This window comes from Suricata suricatta, chromosome 7 (genome assembly GCF_006229205.1).
Source record: "Suricata suricatta isolate VVHF042 chromosome 7, meerkat_22Aug2017_6uvM2_HiC, whole genome shotgun sequence".
Taxonomy (NCBI): Eukaryota; Metazoa; Chordata; class Mammalia; order Carnivora; family Herpestidae; genus Suricata; species Suricata suricatta.
Genome location: NC_043706.1, coordinates 104597436 through 104611562, shown reverse-complemented (window position 1 = coordinate 104611562; position 14127 = coordinate 104597436). Strand labels below are relative to the sequence as shown.

The window sequence follows — 14127 nt, the reverse complement described above, 5'->3', positions numbered from 1 at the left end:
AGACTATTTAATTATATTCCAAAGGAACCCCAGGTGTACACTTTATATGGAGGAGGTGAGTTTAGGATAGCACTAACCTGTTGCCCTTACATAATGTGAACCTATTTAAGGGATTTACTGTTTATTTGCTTTCAAGACAAGCTATCTTTGAAACTCATCCTTGGTATCTATGGTAGGCAGTTTAATGGACCCCTTGAAGATTTTATCTATGTTTGAATCCCCAAAACCTGTGAATATATTAGCTTACAGGCCCAAGGGTCTTTGTTAATGTGATTAAATTAAACATCTTCAGCTAGGGAGGCTATCCTCATCAAGGAGAGTCAAATGTAATCACAATCATCTGTATAGGAGAGACTCAGGAGGGTCAGGGTCAGAGAAGGTACTGTGCAGACTGAAGTGGAGGTTGGGGTGAGGTGATTATTGGGTTTGAGGATGGAAGGAAGCCTATGAGCTAAGGACAACTGCAGGCAGTCTTTAGAGGCTGGGAAAGGTAAGGAAATGGATTCTGCCCAAGGGCCTTCAGAGGAGCACAACCCTGCTGATATGCTTTAGGTTTCTGACCTCCAGAACTCTAAGATAATAAATGTATGTTTTTTAAGTCACTAAGTTTATGGTAATTTGTTAAAGCAGCAATAGAAAACTCTATCCTTGCTAGTTCACTGGTGTTCACCTCCTACACAAAGGCCAGGGCTGGTCTTTCCTGGTTTTTTAATTCATAGAAAAGAAGATATTATTCCTTAGACTTTGTGTTTGAGAGACCTCCTGGCAACAGTCTGAACTCCATCTTGTGCTAGGCTTTGAATTCTTCCAGTAAGAATTTTTTTGAGTAGCTTTTTCCTTTTATTGGGTGCATGGTCTCTCCTCTGTCTTTGAGAGCATATGCTTTGACCCTAATGTATGTTTTCTCCAGACTCCTCAAACCTTAGAGTATTTTGAGTTCAACCCATTTTCTGTTCTCTTCTAAAATCTTCGAAGCTCTTACAGTGCTCTTTTTATTGAAGAATTCTGTTTTTGAGGATTTCACGCTATGGCTGAGAGATTACAAGACTCCTCTTTTTCAGTAACATCAGCCAGAGAACAGTAAGAAAGCCACAGCCCAAACTACTTCACAAGTTCTTCCATCTCTAGTTACTCTCATTTCCGAAGATTTTGATTATTCTTGTTTGGTAGGCAGAGGAAGATAGGAGCCTAAAGTCTTAAACGCAGGAGTGAAAGGGAGAGGTAGCTGAGACTAGAGAAAATGACGATGGTGGCATTGATACTGCAGCTGCATCATGTTAGGCTGGAGGCAGGTGGATTGCTGGGGAGAGTTGGGTGGGTGCAGGTATGAGCTTGCTGGTTTGCCTAATAGTTATCTCTGGAGACAGTCTGACACCAGGAAAGCTAATTTCTTTGATTAGCGGTGCTAAATTTCTTCTTGATGAATACCCAAAGTTTCTTTATACTTGAAAATATTAACAGATTTTTGTTATTACTTCTCAACAGCAGCACTTTTAAAGTGAAAGCTGTGTTTGTTAAACCATAAAATATAGGAAATTAAAGAACATTTAATTTATCGTTTGGAAATGTTTTTAAAGCATTGCTTTTGCTTTGAATTAGTAACTTTGTTCCATAGTGTTAATCTCGGAATGAAGGGCATGTGCATAATTTTAAAAGTTTTAGATGCCCTAAAATTTGAAAAACTATTTTTTAGGAAATGAACTCATTCTGAATCTTGGAGACAAATCAGTCTGAGATAAAGTCTTGCTCTGCCTTTGATGAGTTGTGGATTTTGGTTTCTTGTCTCAGTGCCTCAGTTTTCTTATCTGTTATACTGGAGATAGTAATAGAACCTACCTTATAGGTTTGCTTTGTGGACTTAATGATTTAATGTATGTAAAGCATTTTGAACTGGCATATAATAAGAACTAAATGTTTGCTGTTGTCCTATTCATCATCATTTGTCGGAAGCCGCCAAGTTTTCTGGCTGCCTGCCTCAGGCAAGGATTATCACTCTCGGGGAGTGAACCAGTAAACAAGATTTGCATCTGGAGGCTGGAGATTGCCATTTCCTGGTCCAAGATTTTGGCATCGGTCATGCGGCCAGACCTAGAGTGGCCAAGGTGCACAAAAGATCAAAACCGCATTTTGGGTTATTCAGTGCTAGCTTCCCCTCCCCAGCATTTGCAGAGGCAAGTCTGGGCGCTTCATTTGATATGCATTTGACTCTGTTTACCTGACAACCGATCCCCAGGTCAGTTCTCCGCCCCAAAATTCTATATAAGAGGAATTATTTTCTTAATGATAGAGGAGAGAGAAGAAGGAGACAGAGGCTTGATCAGAAACGGTGTGTGCTGTCTTCACTCTCTGCGTCTCTCCCTCCTGCCCTGTTTTTCTCTCCCTCCCTCAGGAAAAGAACCTGCGAAGATTTTCCGCCCTGCTGGCCGGGGCGGGACACGACAATCATTGGGTGATTTTTTTTAAATTAAAAATAGGGAAGAAATTGTGCATTTAGACATATTAAAGCCTGAAGTATCATTAGGCGTGATATTTATATATTTCTTATTTCCCATAGTTATATTGTTCAAACCACAATGATAGTTATCTGTTTTTGGTTGTTTTAATGGTTTATACAGTTTTCAAGCCAAACATTTGGAGACTTCTAGGGTAAATTAATTTTGAGGGTAGTTTGATTTTATTTAAGTGTAGTCATTGAATAATGTGAATATTCTTTAGTATATGTTGTAATTAATTATGATATATGTTACCAAAAAATTACAGAATGATTAATTTTTTGCAATCTTTAGTAAACTGCAATTGATAGAAATCTATTCCATTTTTTTAAGGATATAAATAGGGTCTATGTGATCATACAGCAGACCAACTACATCTTAGATTATCAATCCTGTTTCTTGCTGTTTCTTCTTAGAATGTGCTAGAAATGATTTGTGTAGCTTATGCTGTAACATGTAAATATGTTGAAGAAAAACTTCCTTTTGGAAGTGCTACCTCTATTGATACCACCAACAGATCTGTCTTATGTTGCTCTATAAATCAAGTGGGCTCATATTACTCCTCTCAGGAATTTTCAATCTAAGAAATATCTCGAACAGATGAAAAATCTTAACAAATATATATTAAATGGAACACACTATCTACTTTGCTCTAGTTAAATAAGTTATTAGTTGGTTGCTATCACAATTGATGTACATCCACTGATACATGATAACACACAGCAACCTTAAAAAAACAACCTTTAAGGAAGTAATTAGGCTCATTCTGAAGTCTAGTGTAACAAAAATTTTCATTGCTTTTTTTCAAAAAATTTTTAATGTTTATTTTTGAGACAGAAACAGAGTGCAACTGGGGGAAGGACAGAGAAAGAGGGAGACACAGAATCTGAAGCAGGCTCCAGGCTCTGAGCTGTTAGCACAGAGCCCGATGTGGGGCTCAAACCCATGAATTGCGAGATCATGACCTGAGCTGAAGTCAGATGCTTAACCAACTGAGCCACCCAGGTGCCCCAGTATATGTTTAAGAAGATAATTAACAGAATTCATAATTAAATGATTAAGGGGTAGTAAATAGATTGATGAGGCTGCTTCAATCAGATAACTATTAAAGACTATGCTTTCCTTTTATTTTTAAAAAATATTTTATTTTTAAATTTTATTTCTTTTTAAGTTTATTTATTTATTTTGAGAAAGAAAGAGGGGAAGATAATGAGTGGGAGAGGGGCAGAAACAGGGGGAGAGGAAAGATCCCAAGAAGGCTCTGAGCTGTTAGTACAGAGCCCGATATCAGGCTCAGACTCAGGAACCATGAAATTATGACCTGAGCTGAATCGAAGAGCTGGAGGCTTAATCGATGGGGCCACCCTGGTATCCCTAGGTTTTATTATTTTTAAGTAATATCTACACTCAACGTGGGGCTTTAACCCACACCTCCAAGACTGAGAGTTGCACACTCCACCAATTGAGGCAGCCAGGTGCCCCAAGGCTATGCTTTTTAAATTTGCATTATAACCTGAGAGAAAAGGCAAGTATGGTAGAATTGAGGGACTTCAACTCTTTGGATGTATATTCAACCAACAAATATGTATTGGGCATATACTATGTGTAGTATTTTGTGATAGGTACTTCAAAAGAAAAAAGATTAATTATAATACATTATATCTTCAAGGAGCTTATTTGAGATTGTGAAGAGGATATGTACATAAATAGTAAGAGTTGTATGATAGAAATAATGTGTCCTGGGAAATCTAAAGAAGAATCCTTATAATTAAGAGTATCAGAGCAATCGAGGAAAGTATTTTAGACAAGGGAACAGACAAAAGCTATGAATCAACAAAGAATGGCCTACAGGGGAACCTGTAGTTTATGTGAAGAGTTTGAACAGAGTCTGTAGGGAGTAAATTGAAAGGGTAGGTTAAGGCCAAATTATGGAGCAAGGGTTAGATCTTAATTATTGTTCCTAGCTATAAAACTCAAGTGTCTGGTACATAATAGGTATTTGAAGCATAGTAGATGCTAAATAAATATTTGGGGAATAAGTGAATACATTCAAAAGCTAAACTGGATTGTTTTGTAAGTAAAAGGAAATCATTTTAGGTTTCTAAACAGAAAAATGTATTAGGGAGATTTATTTATGTGCAGAAGGGCATGAGTGGGTGAGAAAGCTGAAGGCCTGAACTGAGGAAGCTTTGTAGGAATAAATAGGGACTGATGTGAGAATTATAGAGATAGGATCATTAAACTTGAATATTCAAGTGTTTTGAGGGGAGTTAGTGCAGAGTGGGAATAGAGTCAAAGTCTAGGTATGACTTCAAGCCAAAGTGACCACAAGACCATGGGGTGTCATAAATCATGCCTGGGATTAGAAAGGAAGGTTAGGTGTGGAGAAGAATATGGAAGTTCATTTTTATTTATTTATTTCTAAAGATTTTGAATTTCAAGTACCAGTAATGTATCTCAGTGGTGTAACAAATGTTGAAAATGCAGGATTCAAAAAAAGTTGGGGATAACACAGTATGAATCATCAATTTAGAGTAATTCTTATGGAAGCAACCTAAAATAGACGAGACCCTAGGAAACACAGTTTCAGAGGGCCACCTAGAGAAACCAAAGGATGGGTCAGAAAATAAGGTACCAAACCACAATGCACTGTGTAGGAACTTAAGGGGGTGATGAATTTCAAGGTGGAAATGATGGTAACTAGTTGTAATGAAGGCTAGAGGGAAGATGATGATGATGACTAAGAAAAGATCTTTGAATGTGGTTAACTCACTACAGAATAATACTGGGGGAAAGAGGAGGTATGAGGGATTATCATGTTGATTAGCCTCAATCATTTTTGTGAAATAAAAGGCAAAATCATTTTCAGGCAATAAGGATTGCTTGCCTGGGGTATTGCACATTAGATTAGAAAGCAAAGGCTTGGTCACAGAGAGCATTTAAGTAAATGAATTTTGTTAAGGCCTATGTATTACCCTTTTTGACTGCTACGTTGACATAATATTGGCTGCTTCCTCAAATATGAACTCACTATAATTGAGAATGTTTAAACAATGTTTGGCTCCCCATTTATCAAGGTTGTTAAGAGCATGCCTCGATATTGATAAGGAGGCTGGATTAGAATGGGAATCTATGGAAATCAATGAAATATAGCTTTAGATTATTTGATCTTGAATAGGTAGTTGGCAGAGGTAGAGTCAGTTATTTTATATTTTTTTCATAGAAAATTTCCAGAAAGGGGCACCTGGGTGGCTTAGTCAGTTAAGCATCTGACTTCGGCTCAGGTCATGATCTCACAGTTTGTGGGTTCGAGCTCTGCATCAGGCTCTGTGCTGACAGTTCAGAGCCTGGAGCCTGCTTTGGATTCTGTGTCTCCCTCTTTCTCCACCCCTTCCTGGCTTGTACTCTGTCTCTCAAAAATAAGCATTAAAAATTAAAAAAAAAAGAATATTTCCTGAGAAATAGGAAATTTATTTCACACTTAAAATTTTATAACAATAAAGCAAAAGACTTTACAATTTTCCCATTTAATTCTTACAATGATGCTGAGAGGTAGATGTGAAAACTAAGGATGGGGTTAAAACGTTCAGGGTCATATAACTAGTTGAAGATTGAGCTGGGGTTTGAAACTTCATCTATCCAATTACAATTCATGTCCTTGAAATTATAGTTATTTTTAGTAAGTTGGACAGCAAGACATTTTAGACATAGCTAATGATCTGGTAAAAGTCATGATGTAAGTAGACAGATAGAAGAAATAATGTTTATAAGAGAGGCAAAAGGGCCAGGTGAAAGGGGGGAAAAGCTTGTCCAGCAGTAGAGTAGAATGAGTATGTATATACACATATACTTTACATATATTTTAGTGTACTTATATGCATGTGTATATATACTGTTGAAAGTACATATATGCATTATGTATCACAAATGCATATAAATGCATATGCTTCTATATACTATTTTAGATATTCTATGTTATCTTTTTTTTCATTTGGCAAGACTTCTACATTCTTATACTTATGTTTATTGTTGGTAGTTATTATTCAGAAATTTTAGTATTTTAACTATAATACAAAAATTCAAAATTAAAGATATATTTAATCTATAGTGCATTTAAAAAGTAGCATATACCAGAGTCTTTCGCAGTTGAACTGTGTACTTTAAGGCTTTCTAAGAAATGAAGTATTTGTCTATTTTTTTTTTTTATATAAAGTGGTTATGGTGCCCTGTATTGTTAGGGACCATGTAACATTGTGGGAAGACTCACTTTGGAGTCATTTATATATTAAATTAATGTATATTGACTGCCTACTCTGTAAGAGGCACTGTTTCAAGTATTGAGGGTGCTAGAGTGAAAATAGACCAAATTCTAAGGCATAATAGGGCAGCCATGTAGAACTCTGGAGGAAGAGTGTTCCCAGGCAGGAGGAATGCCAACAGCAAAGATTCTTAGGCTAAAGTGAGCATGAATGGCATCTTCCAGGAATGGGGAAAAAAGGCCAGTGCGACTGAAGCCTGGATGGCAGAGGGAAGAATTGTATGAGAGTATATTAAAGAGTCAGGGGCCCAGATCACGTAAGTCAATTCCCTATATTCTGAATAATGTGGGAGGTTGAAGTAAGGAGATGAAGGGATTTGATATGTAACTTTGAAAAGCTCCATCTGACTATTGTTGGAGAATGGATGGTGGGGTAGACTAGGATGAGATGAGTAGAAGCAAGGAGACTAGTTAGGATGAATTGAAATAGTCTAGGCTAGAGTTGATGGTACCTTGGTTTAAAGTTTTAGCAGGCAAGTGGTATGGGGTAATTGGCATTAAGATACGTGACACTTGGGAGTTATCTTCTGAAACTTAATGATATTGGATATAGGAAGCAAGAAAGTGAAGAGCCAAGATTGATTCCTATATTTTTTATTATTTAAAAAAATTTTTTTAAATGTTTTTTTATTTATTTTTGAGAGACAGAGACAGCACGATCAGGGGAGGGTGAGAGAAAGAGGGAGATACAGAATTGGAAGCAGGTTCCAGGCTCTGAGCTAGCTGTCAGCACAGAGCCCAACGCAGGGCTGGAACCCACGAACCGTGAGATCATGACTTGAGCCCAAGCCGGACGCTTAACCGACTGAGCCACCCAGGTGCCCTGATTCCTATTTTTAACATACTTAAAAAAATTGTATGGAGAGAGCATGAGCCTGAGTGGAGAAGAGGGGCAGAGGGAAAGAGGGAAAGAGAAAGAATCCTAAGCAGGCTTCACACTAAGCCTGGAGCCTGAAGAGGGGCATGATCCCAGGGCCTGCGATCATGACCTGAGCCAAAATCAAGGGTCAGATGCTCAACCCACTGAGCCACCCAGTTACCCTGACACCTATTTTTGATCTAAGTAAAAAATCTGGATGGGTGGTAGTGTCATTTAGGAGGATGGAGAAGTTTCAGGGAGGAGCAGGTTTAGAATTAAAGTCAAGTATTCTGTCTTGGACATGTCAAGTTTCAGATGCCTATTAGACATCCAAATGGAAATGTTGAAAGGATAATTATGTATAACTTTGGAGATGAGGTAACTGATAGAAATTTGAGTCATCACAATGTACTTAACTGATTGAGAACACCTCAGGAAAACGTATAGATAGCAAAAATGTGGATGGGAATCTGAGTAGTGATAGTTTTGTGACTTGGAAAAGTTATTTAACCTTGGTTTTCATATTTCTCCTGTTTCAGTCATTGTGAATTGATATCTTATAAGGCTTGTTACATAAAAGGTAATAAATGACAGCTATTATTTTAATGGCAGTTTTATTTTTAGATGATTATTTTAGGTATTAGTCATATTTAAGTTGCCTTCAGCAAGAAAAGACCCTTTACTTTTCAAACATAGCTTATGGTCTACTATAAACTTTTTTCTCGACAGAGACTTTTACCTCAGGAATTTTTCACCAAAAAGGAGGCCTAAAAAAAGGCTAAGGAAAAGTACAGGAAAGCAAAGGAACCAAAATGTTCAAACAACATTGTAGCTATGCCTAGGGTACTAGCAGTGCCTTCTTGTTTTAGCTTGCTGTTTCATTCATCTCACATTTCTGGCCACAAAACATCTTGGCTTTATATCTTTTGAATCTTATAATGCTCTACACATTGCAGTTGCTCAGCAAATAATAATTTTCAGATACATGAAGTGCACTGTTCTCCTGAGACCTTCAGTTCCCATTTAAATGCCTTAGGAAACAAATTCTAAGTTTTCTGCCAAGTCAGAATAGATCACCCCTTTTTCTTGCTCAGAATGCATTTTGTGCTTGGAATTATATTAAAAAATAATTTATAGCAGTACTTCTAATAGCCTGCTAAATGAATGTTTGGCCAATTGTGTTACAGAGTTACAAGTTTTGTCAAGGAAAGTTACAATTGATTTTAGACCAGTTGGACCCTGGGCAACCTAAAGAGGTAAGTTTAAGGGATAGCTATCAAGTTCAGTCAGATGTATAATATATATAATATGTTTAGTCACAGCTGGACCGTTTATCTTGAGGATGGGTGTTTATTATCTTGAGCTCCTAGACCAATAACCCTGCTAGACTTCCCAGTCTTGAAATAAAAGGTCACAGGGCAAAGGAGGCTCTCAGAGAATTGTCTTGGTTTGTAGTAGGAAGTTTTTATGTCTAGTTTCAGTTTTGAAGGGATAAAGTTATAAGTGGTTGTCCCCCTAATGGTTCTTTCACTGTTGCTCTGTCTGTAATATTTTAGTGTTTTCTTTGAGGAAAAACTGTTTTCATTTAATGTTCCTTCTGCTTCTGGAAAATGTGAGCAATTTTGACATTATACGTTCATTGATTAGAAAAAGGATTTTTTTTTTATTAAAAAATATTTTTTTAACATTTATTTATTTTTGAGAGACGGAGACACAGAGCATGAACAGGGAAGGGCAGAGAGAGAGGGAGACACAGAATTTGAAGCAGGCTCCAGGCTCTGAGCTGTTCGCCCAGAGCTCAACGTGGGACTTGAACACATGAACTGCAAGATCATGACCTGAGCCAGAGTGGGACACTTAACCAACTGAGCCACCCAGGCACCCCAGAAAAAGGATTTTAAATAAATAGTTCTATTCAATTGTGCCTGTTTATATTTTGATTATATAAATTTACTATTTATCAAGTATTATTTTGTTAAGTCAGTCTGAAATAGAAAATAGGATTTTATGTACCTAAGACTTCTGTGCATATCTTGTCATTTGGATTCAGTTTTTAAAATGGTTTTCAACTTTTCATATTAAACTAAATGAATAGTTGTGATTTATTCCCACTGATTTTTTAAATCATATAATACTTTTTAGCATTTCACCTTCAGATTTATTTTCTAAAGTTCTTAGTATGTGTTTCAAAAGATATTAGAAATGAGTCTCAACTTTTATATGATAACATCTTATTGTCTTCAGTTTAAGTGGATTACTTGGATTTATACCTGTTCAGAAACCTTTATTATACTTCTGCTGGTAGTAAATTCTTAATGGCATTTTGTCCAAAAAATTAACTGAAAAGGAAAAATCAAAGTTTCTAGAATCTCTCCTTAGTCCCCCAATCCCTATTACAAATATAGTTGTATTTAGGAGTTCTTTCATATGAATATACAGACACTTTTAAATGCATGTACATTCTGTCTTTCTAACGTAAAACTTGACAACCTGATTCAGAGGGTCTGGTTTCCTAAGGTCTTGGCCCCTCCTGCCTCTTGGTCTTCCCCTGTTTTAAACCACTAACTTTCAGTTATTTCAGCTGGGGAAGAACCAAATTTTGAGGAATAGGTTGGAATCAATTTTTAAGTATTCACTAGTTGGAGAGTGGTGGGGCAGAAGCCGTGTTCTATTTCTGATTGGAGAAGAGCTATTTTCCACTGTTGTCCTTTGGGTCATACTATTTTGAGTGAACTCTGATTCAGTTTTGAGAAGAATGATTAAGGAGTAAGCTTTTTGTGAACATACAGAAATTCAATTTTGCATCACACTGCTGACTTTCTACCTCAGTGGTTTGAAGGTCAGAAAATATGGTGTAGCATTAAAAACTAGTCCAAATTATCTTGTGAGAATTGTTCCTATATTCTGGAATGGGAATGCTTCACTAGGGGCGTGTTAGGCTATTTTTAAAATTAAGACCCCCAAATTATTGGACCACCTATGGGTGTCTGCTTTAGTAAGAAAAGTCGTAGAACCTTGCCCTGCTGCTTCAGATTCGGCCACTGTTCTTCTTTCACTTAGGTTTGTGACCTAGAATCTCACACAGTTATGTTTTAATTTTTGCTTTATGCAAAATTAACAATCTATTTTTTCTGTTTAACAATTAGTTTAAAAAATGAGGTCTCAAAAATCTTTTTGTAAAAGAAGCTTTGATTTTCAGTAGTTGGCTCTTTAAAATAATTATTTAGATGCTTTTCATGTTAATTTCTGGAGTATTAGTGGTGTTCCAGTGACCAGTTATTAATAAAAATCTTTTACATTATAGGTGAGATATGAAGCCTTGCAAACGTTATGTTCAGCTCCGCCGTCTGATGTCCTGAATTGTGAAAATTGGACCACTCTCTGTGAAAAACTGACAATGTCTCTTTCAGATCCCGATCCTGTGTTTAGTGTAAGGAAATGCCTATAGAAACATATATATTTTTAAGGTTTATTTATTTTGAGAGAGAGAGTGCAAGTGTGTGCAAGTGGGAGAGGTGCAGTGAGAGAGGGGGAGAGAGAGAATCCCAAGCAGGCTCTGTGCTGACAGCTCCGTGTGGGCTCTGACTCCCAAACCAGGAGATCATGGTCTGAGCCACAGTCGGGCGCTTAACTGACTGAGCCACCTAGCCGGGTGCTCCCTATAGAAATAATTTTTTAAAAATTTGTTTTCCCACTATTCAATAAGCAAATGGAATGATTATTTTAATAGTGGCTCTAATATTCATAGAACTTCAGTTCCAGCTTTTGAGTTGTGAAGACTTTCTTTAAAGCATTAACTATTTTATTAGATTCACAGAATGATGAATATCACAGATCACTGCCAAATAATAATATAGTTACCTTGTGCATTTTGTTTTATCTTATAAAGGGATATCCAATTTGTTTCTTGTTTTGGATTTAAGAAAAATATTTTAAAAGGATTTTAAGGCATATTTGAAAGAATTTATGACATATGAAAATTTGAATTTAAAATGATGATCAGAGTATATTTTAACTGGATCATAAGCATTTCCATTATGGATTTAAGTGTTTATTTAGAGATCGCTTAATTGCTTAAAAAGAGAAGAAAACTAAAGCTAAGTTTAGAAGATATTTGAGACGAATCGTAAAGCAAATATAGAAAATTCTAAAAATTATAAAATTATGAAGTCAGTAGAGAAATGATTGAAGGTAAAAAATGATTCTCCGATAACTTCTCAGAAATACTATTACATGAATAAGATCATATTAAAAGTTATAGTTGTTTTATTGGTAATATAAATAATGTGAATTAAAATATCCTGCTAGGGGCACCTGACTGGCTCAGTTAGCAGAGAATGAAACTCTTGATATTGGGGTGGTAAGTTCGAGCCCCACATTGTTGTAGAGATTACTTAAAAAAATAATAAAATCTTAAAAAATCCTGCTATATCCCATATCACATTTAAATGAAAAATAGGTTTAGAGGGTCTTTTTCTAAACTGATGTTTTAGTGAAGAAAAATTTGGCTTTAAAGTTGTTATGGTGTTTTGTACAAAATTAAAGATATTAGCATGAGTTAAAGTGTACTAGCTGTTCAACATATACGTATTGATTACCAGCAATTCTAGTCTAGATGCTGGAAACAACCTGAGCAAGACATTAGTCTTGGCCTTCACAGAACTTACATTCTACTAGAGGAGTTGGATAGTAGGCAGTTATTTAAAAAAAAAACCAAAAAACTCAATAATTTATCTGTTGACAAATCATACTCTTCCATCAATGAAGATATACTGGTAAACAGAAATGGTTTGGCAACAGAAGTCGTTTGTTGTTTTTATAAGGGGGAAAATGTGTTCAATTACCTAATACCTGGATGCAGTTCAGCTTTACTGACAGTAGGTAATGCAGACTTCTGCAAAAATTCAATGATCCAAGAACTTCAGAAGGGAAAAAGACGTTTCAGGGCCACTTTTACCATTTCAAGGCTTTCTAAAAGGAAAGGCTATTGTAAATTTCTCTGTATTTTTTTCTTAACAGAGAATAGTAGTCAGATAAGTTTCCTTTAATTATTTAAAAAATTATATAATAATTTTGTGAATACCCTAATGGGTCAATATAAGTGACTTTGGTTAGCCATTATAGATTATTCACAAGAGTGTTGTCAATACTTAAAACTGGAAGAAGGTATGGAGGGGAAATGGCAATAGAACCAGTCATTTTGGAGTAGAAAGTAAAGCATGGCATTCTTTTCATTTTGAATTTATGCTTGATTCAAACTCTTGATTGGATTCTTTGACTCTGTTTCTTCATTTCCTACTCTACAGGGCTCTTCCATGTAACTTAGTGAAGCCTATAGTGTTTTAAAGTGTGATAGATACTTACCAATTGCTACAACTCTAAAAATACACTTTCCAAAGTATTTAATATCCTGTGTTCAGTAAGAATTCCTTTGAGTTATTAGAAACTTTTAGTCATTTGGGTAACTATTTTTTCTAAATATAAATTATCCTAACATATAGGCAAGGTCATCCTTCCCCTCCCACCCCAAGAGTGGAACACTTGAGGAAATTTTATGTTTTTATTTAATGGGGCATTGAATTTCACTATTGGGATTAATTTCATCACAATATTAAAGTTGTTATAATTAAAATGATAGCTATTATTTTAAAGTAACTACTAGTGCCAAGTTCTTTTCTAGCTATATTAATTATCATTTAATTCATTTACTTGTGATAGTTTCTACTTTGTTTTAATAATGTAAATTTTGAAAATGTGTTAATATTTTTCTTAGAGATAGGCAAAATATCAGAGCCCTAAATGTCTAATTACTGAAACTACCCATATAAGCAATTAAAAAACAAACAAACCAGCAAATGTTGGATTTGGAAAGGAGTGGAGTATGGTTTTTGTTGTTGTGGTTGTTGTTGTTGTTCTTGTTTTTACCATTTAGTTCTCCTGCTGTTGCCTTGAACATTGTACCTTATTCTGTCAAACCTCACTCTCCCCATCCATGTAATTTTGGTCAATTTTATTTTTCACTGACCAATGTAAGATTGTGCTTTTATTTAAAGGTACATTTCTACTCAGGTTTCTTTCTTTTTTCTTTTTTTAATTTTATTATTTATTTATTTATTTATTTTTTTGTAATTTCTGTCCTTGACGGAATGTATTAAATAAGCAAACACCACCAACAAGCAAAACAAGTACTATAATGTAAAAATATTTAAAAAAAAGAAAATTCTCTCACATGCATAAATGAAAGATTGCACACAAAGAGCTCACATCTTTTCAAGCTTCAATAGTAAATATTCTGCTACTATGTATTAAATACTGCATGGTTTGCCCAAGCTAAGATGAAACCACATCATAAATCAATAAGCATTTTGCATTTTCTTTCATTATCTACTCAAAGTCATGCCTACTGCACCTCTAAACATTTCATTAAATCCAATTATACAGCAAACACTCCCAAAATA

General features: G+C 35.6%; 1 protein-coding gene across 1 annotated transcript in view; it reads left to right on the top strand.

Annotated features, from left to right (window-relative positions):
• TBC1D32 (TBC1 domain family member 32) overlaps positions 1-14127 on the top strand; it is a 199834-nt gene that overhangs the window by 22500 nt on the left and 163207 nt on the right. The window contains exons 5-6 of the mRNA XM_029945049.1: positions 8857-8925; positions 10974-11099. Of these exons, the coding sequence (XP_029800909.1) occupies positions 8857-8925; positions 10974-11099 (195 nt within the window). The remainder of the gene's footprint in view (positions 1-8856; positions 8926-10973; positions 11100-14127) is intronic.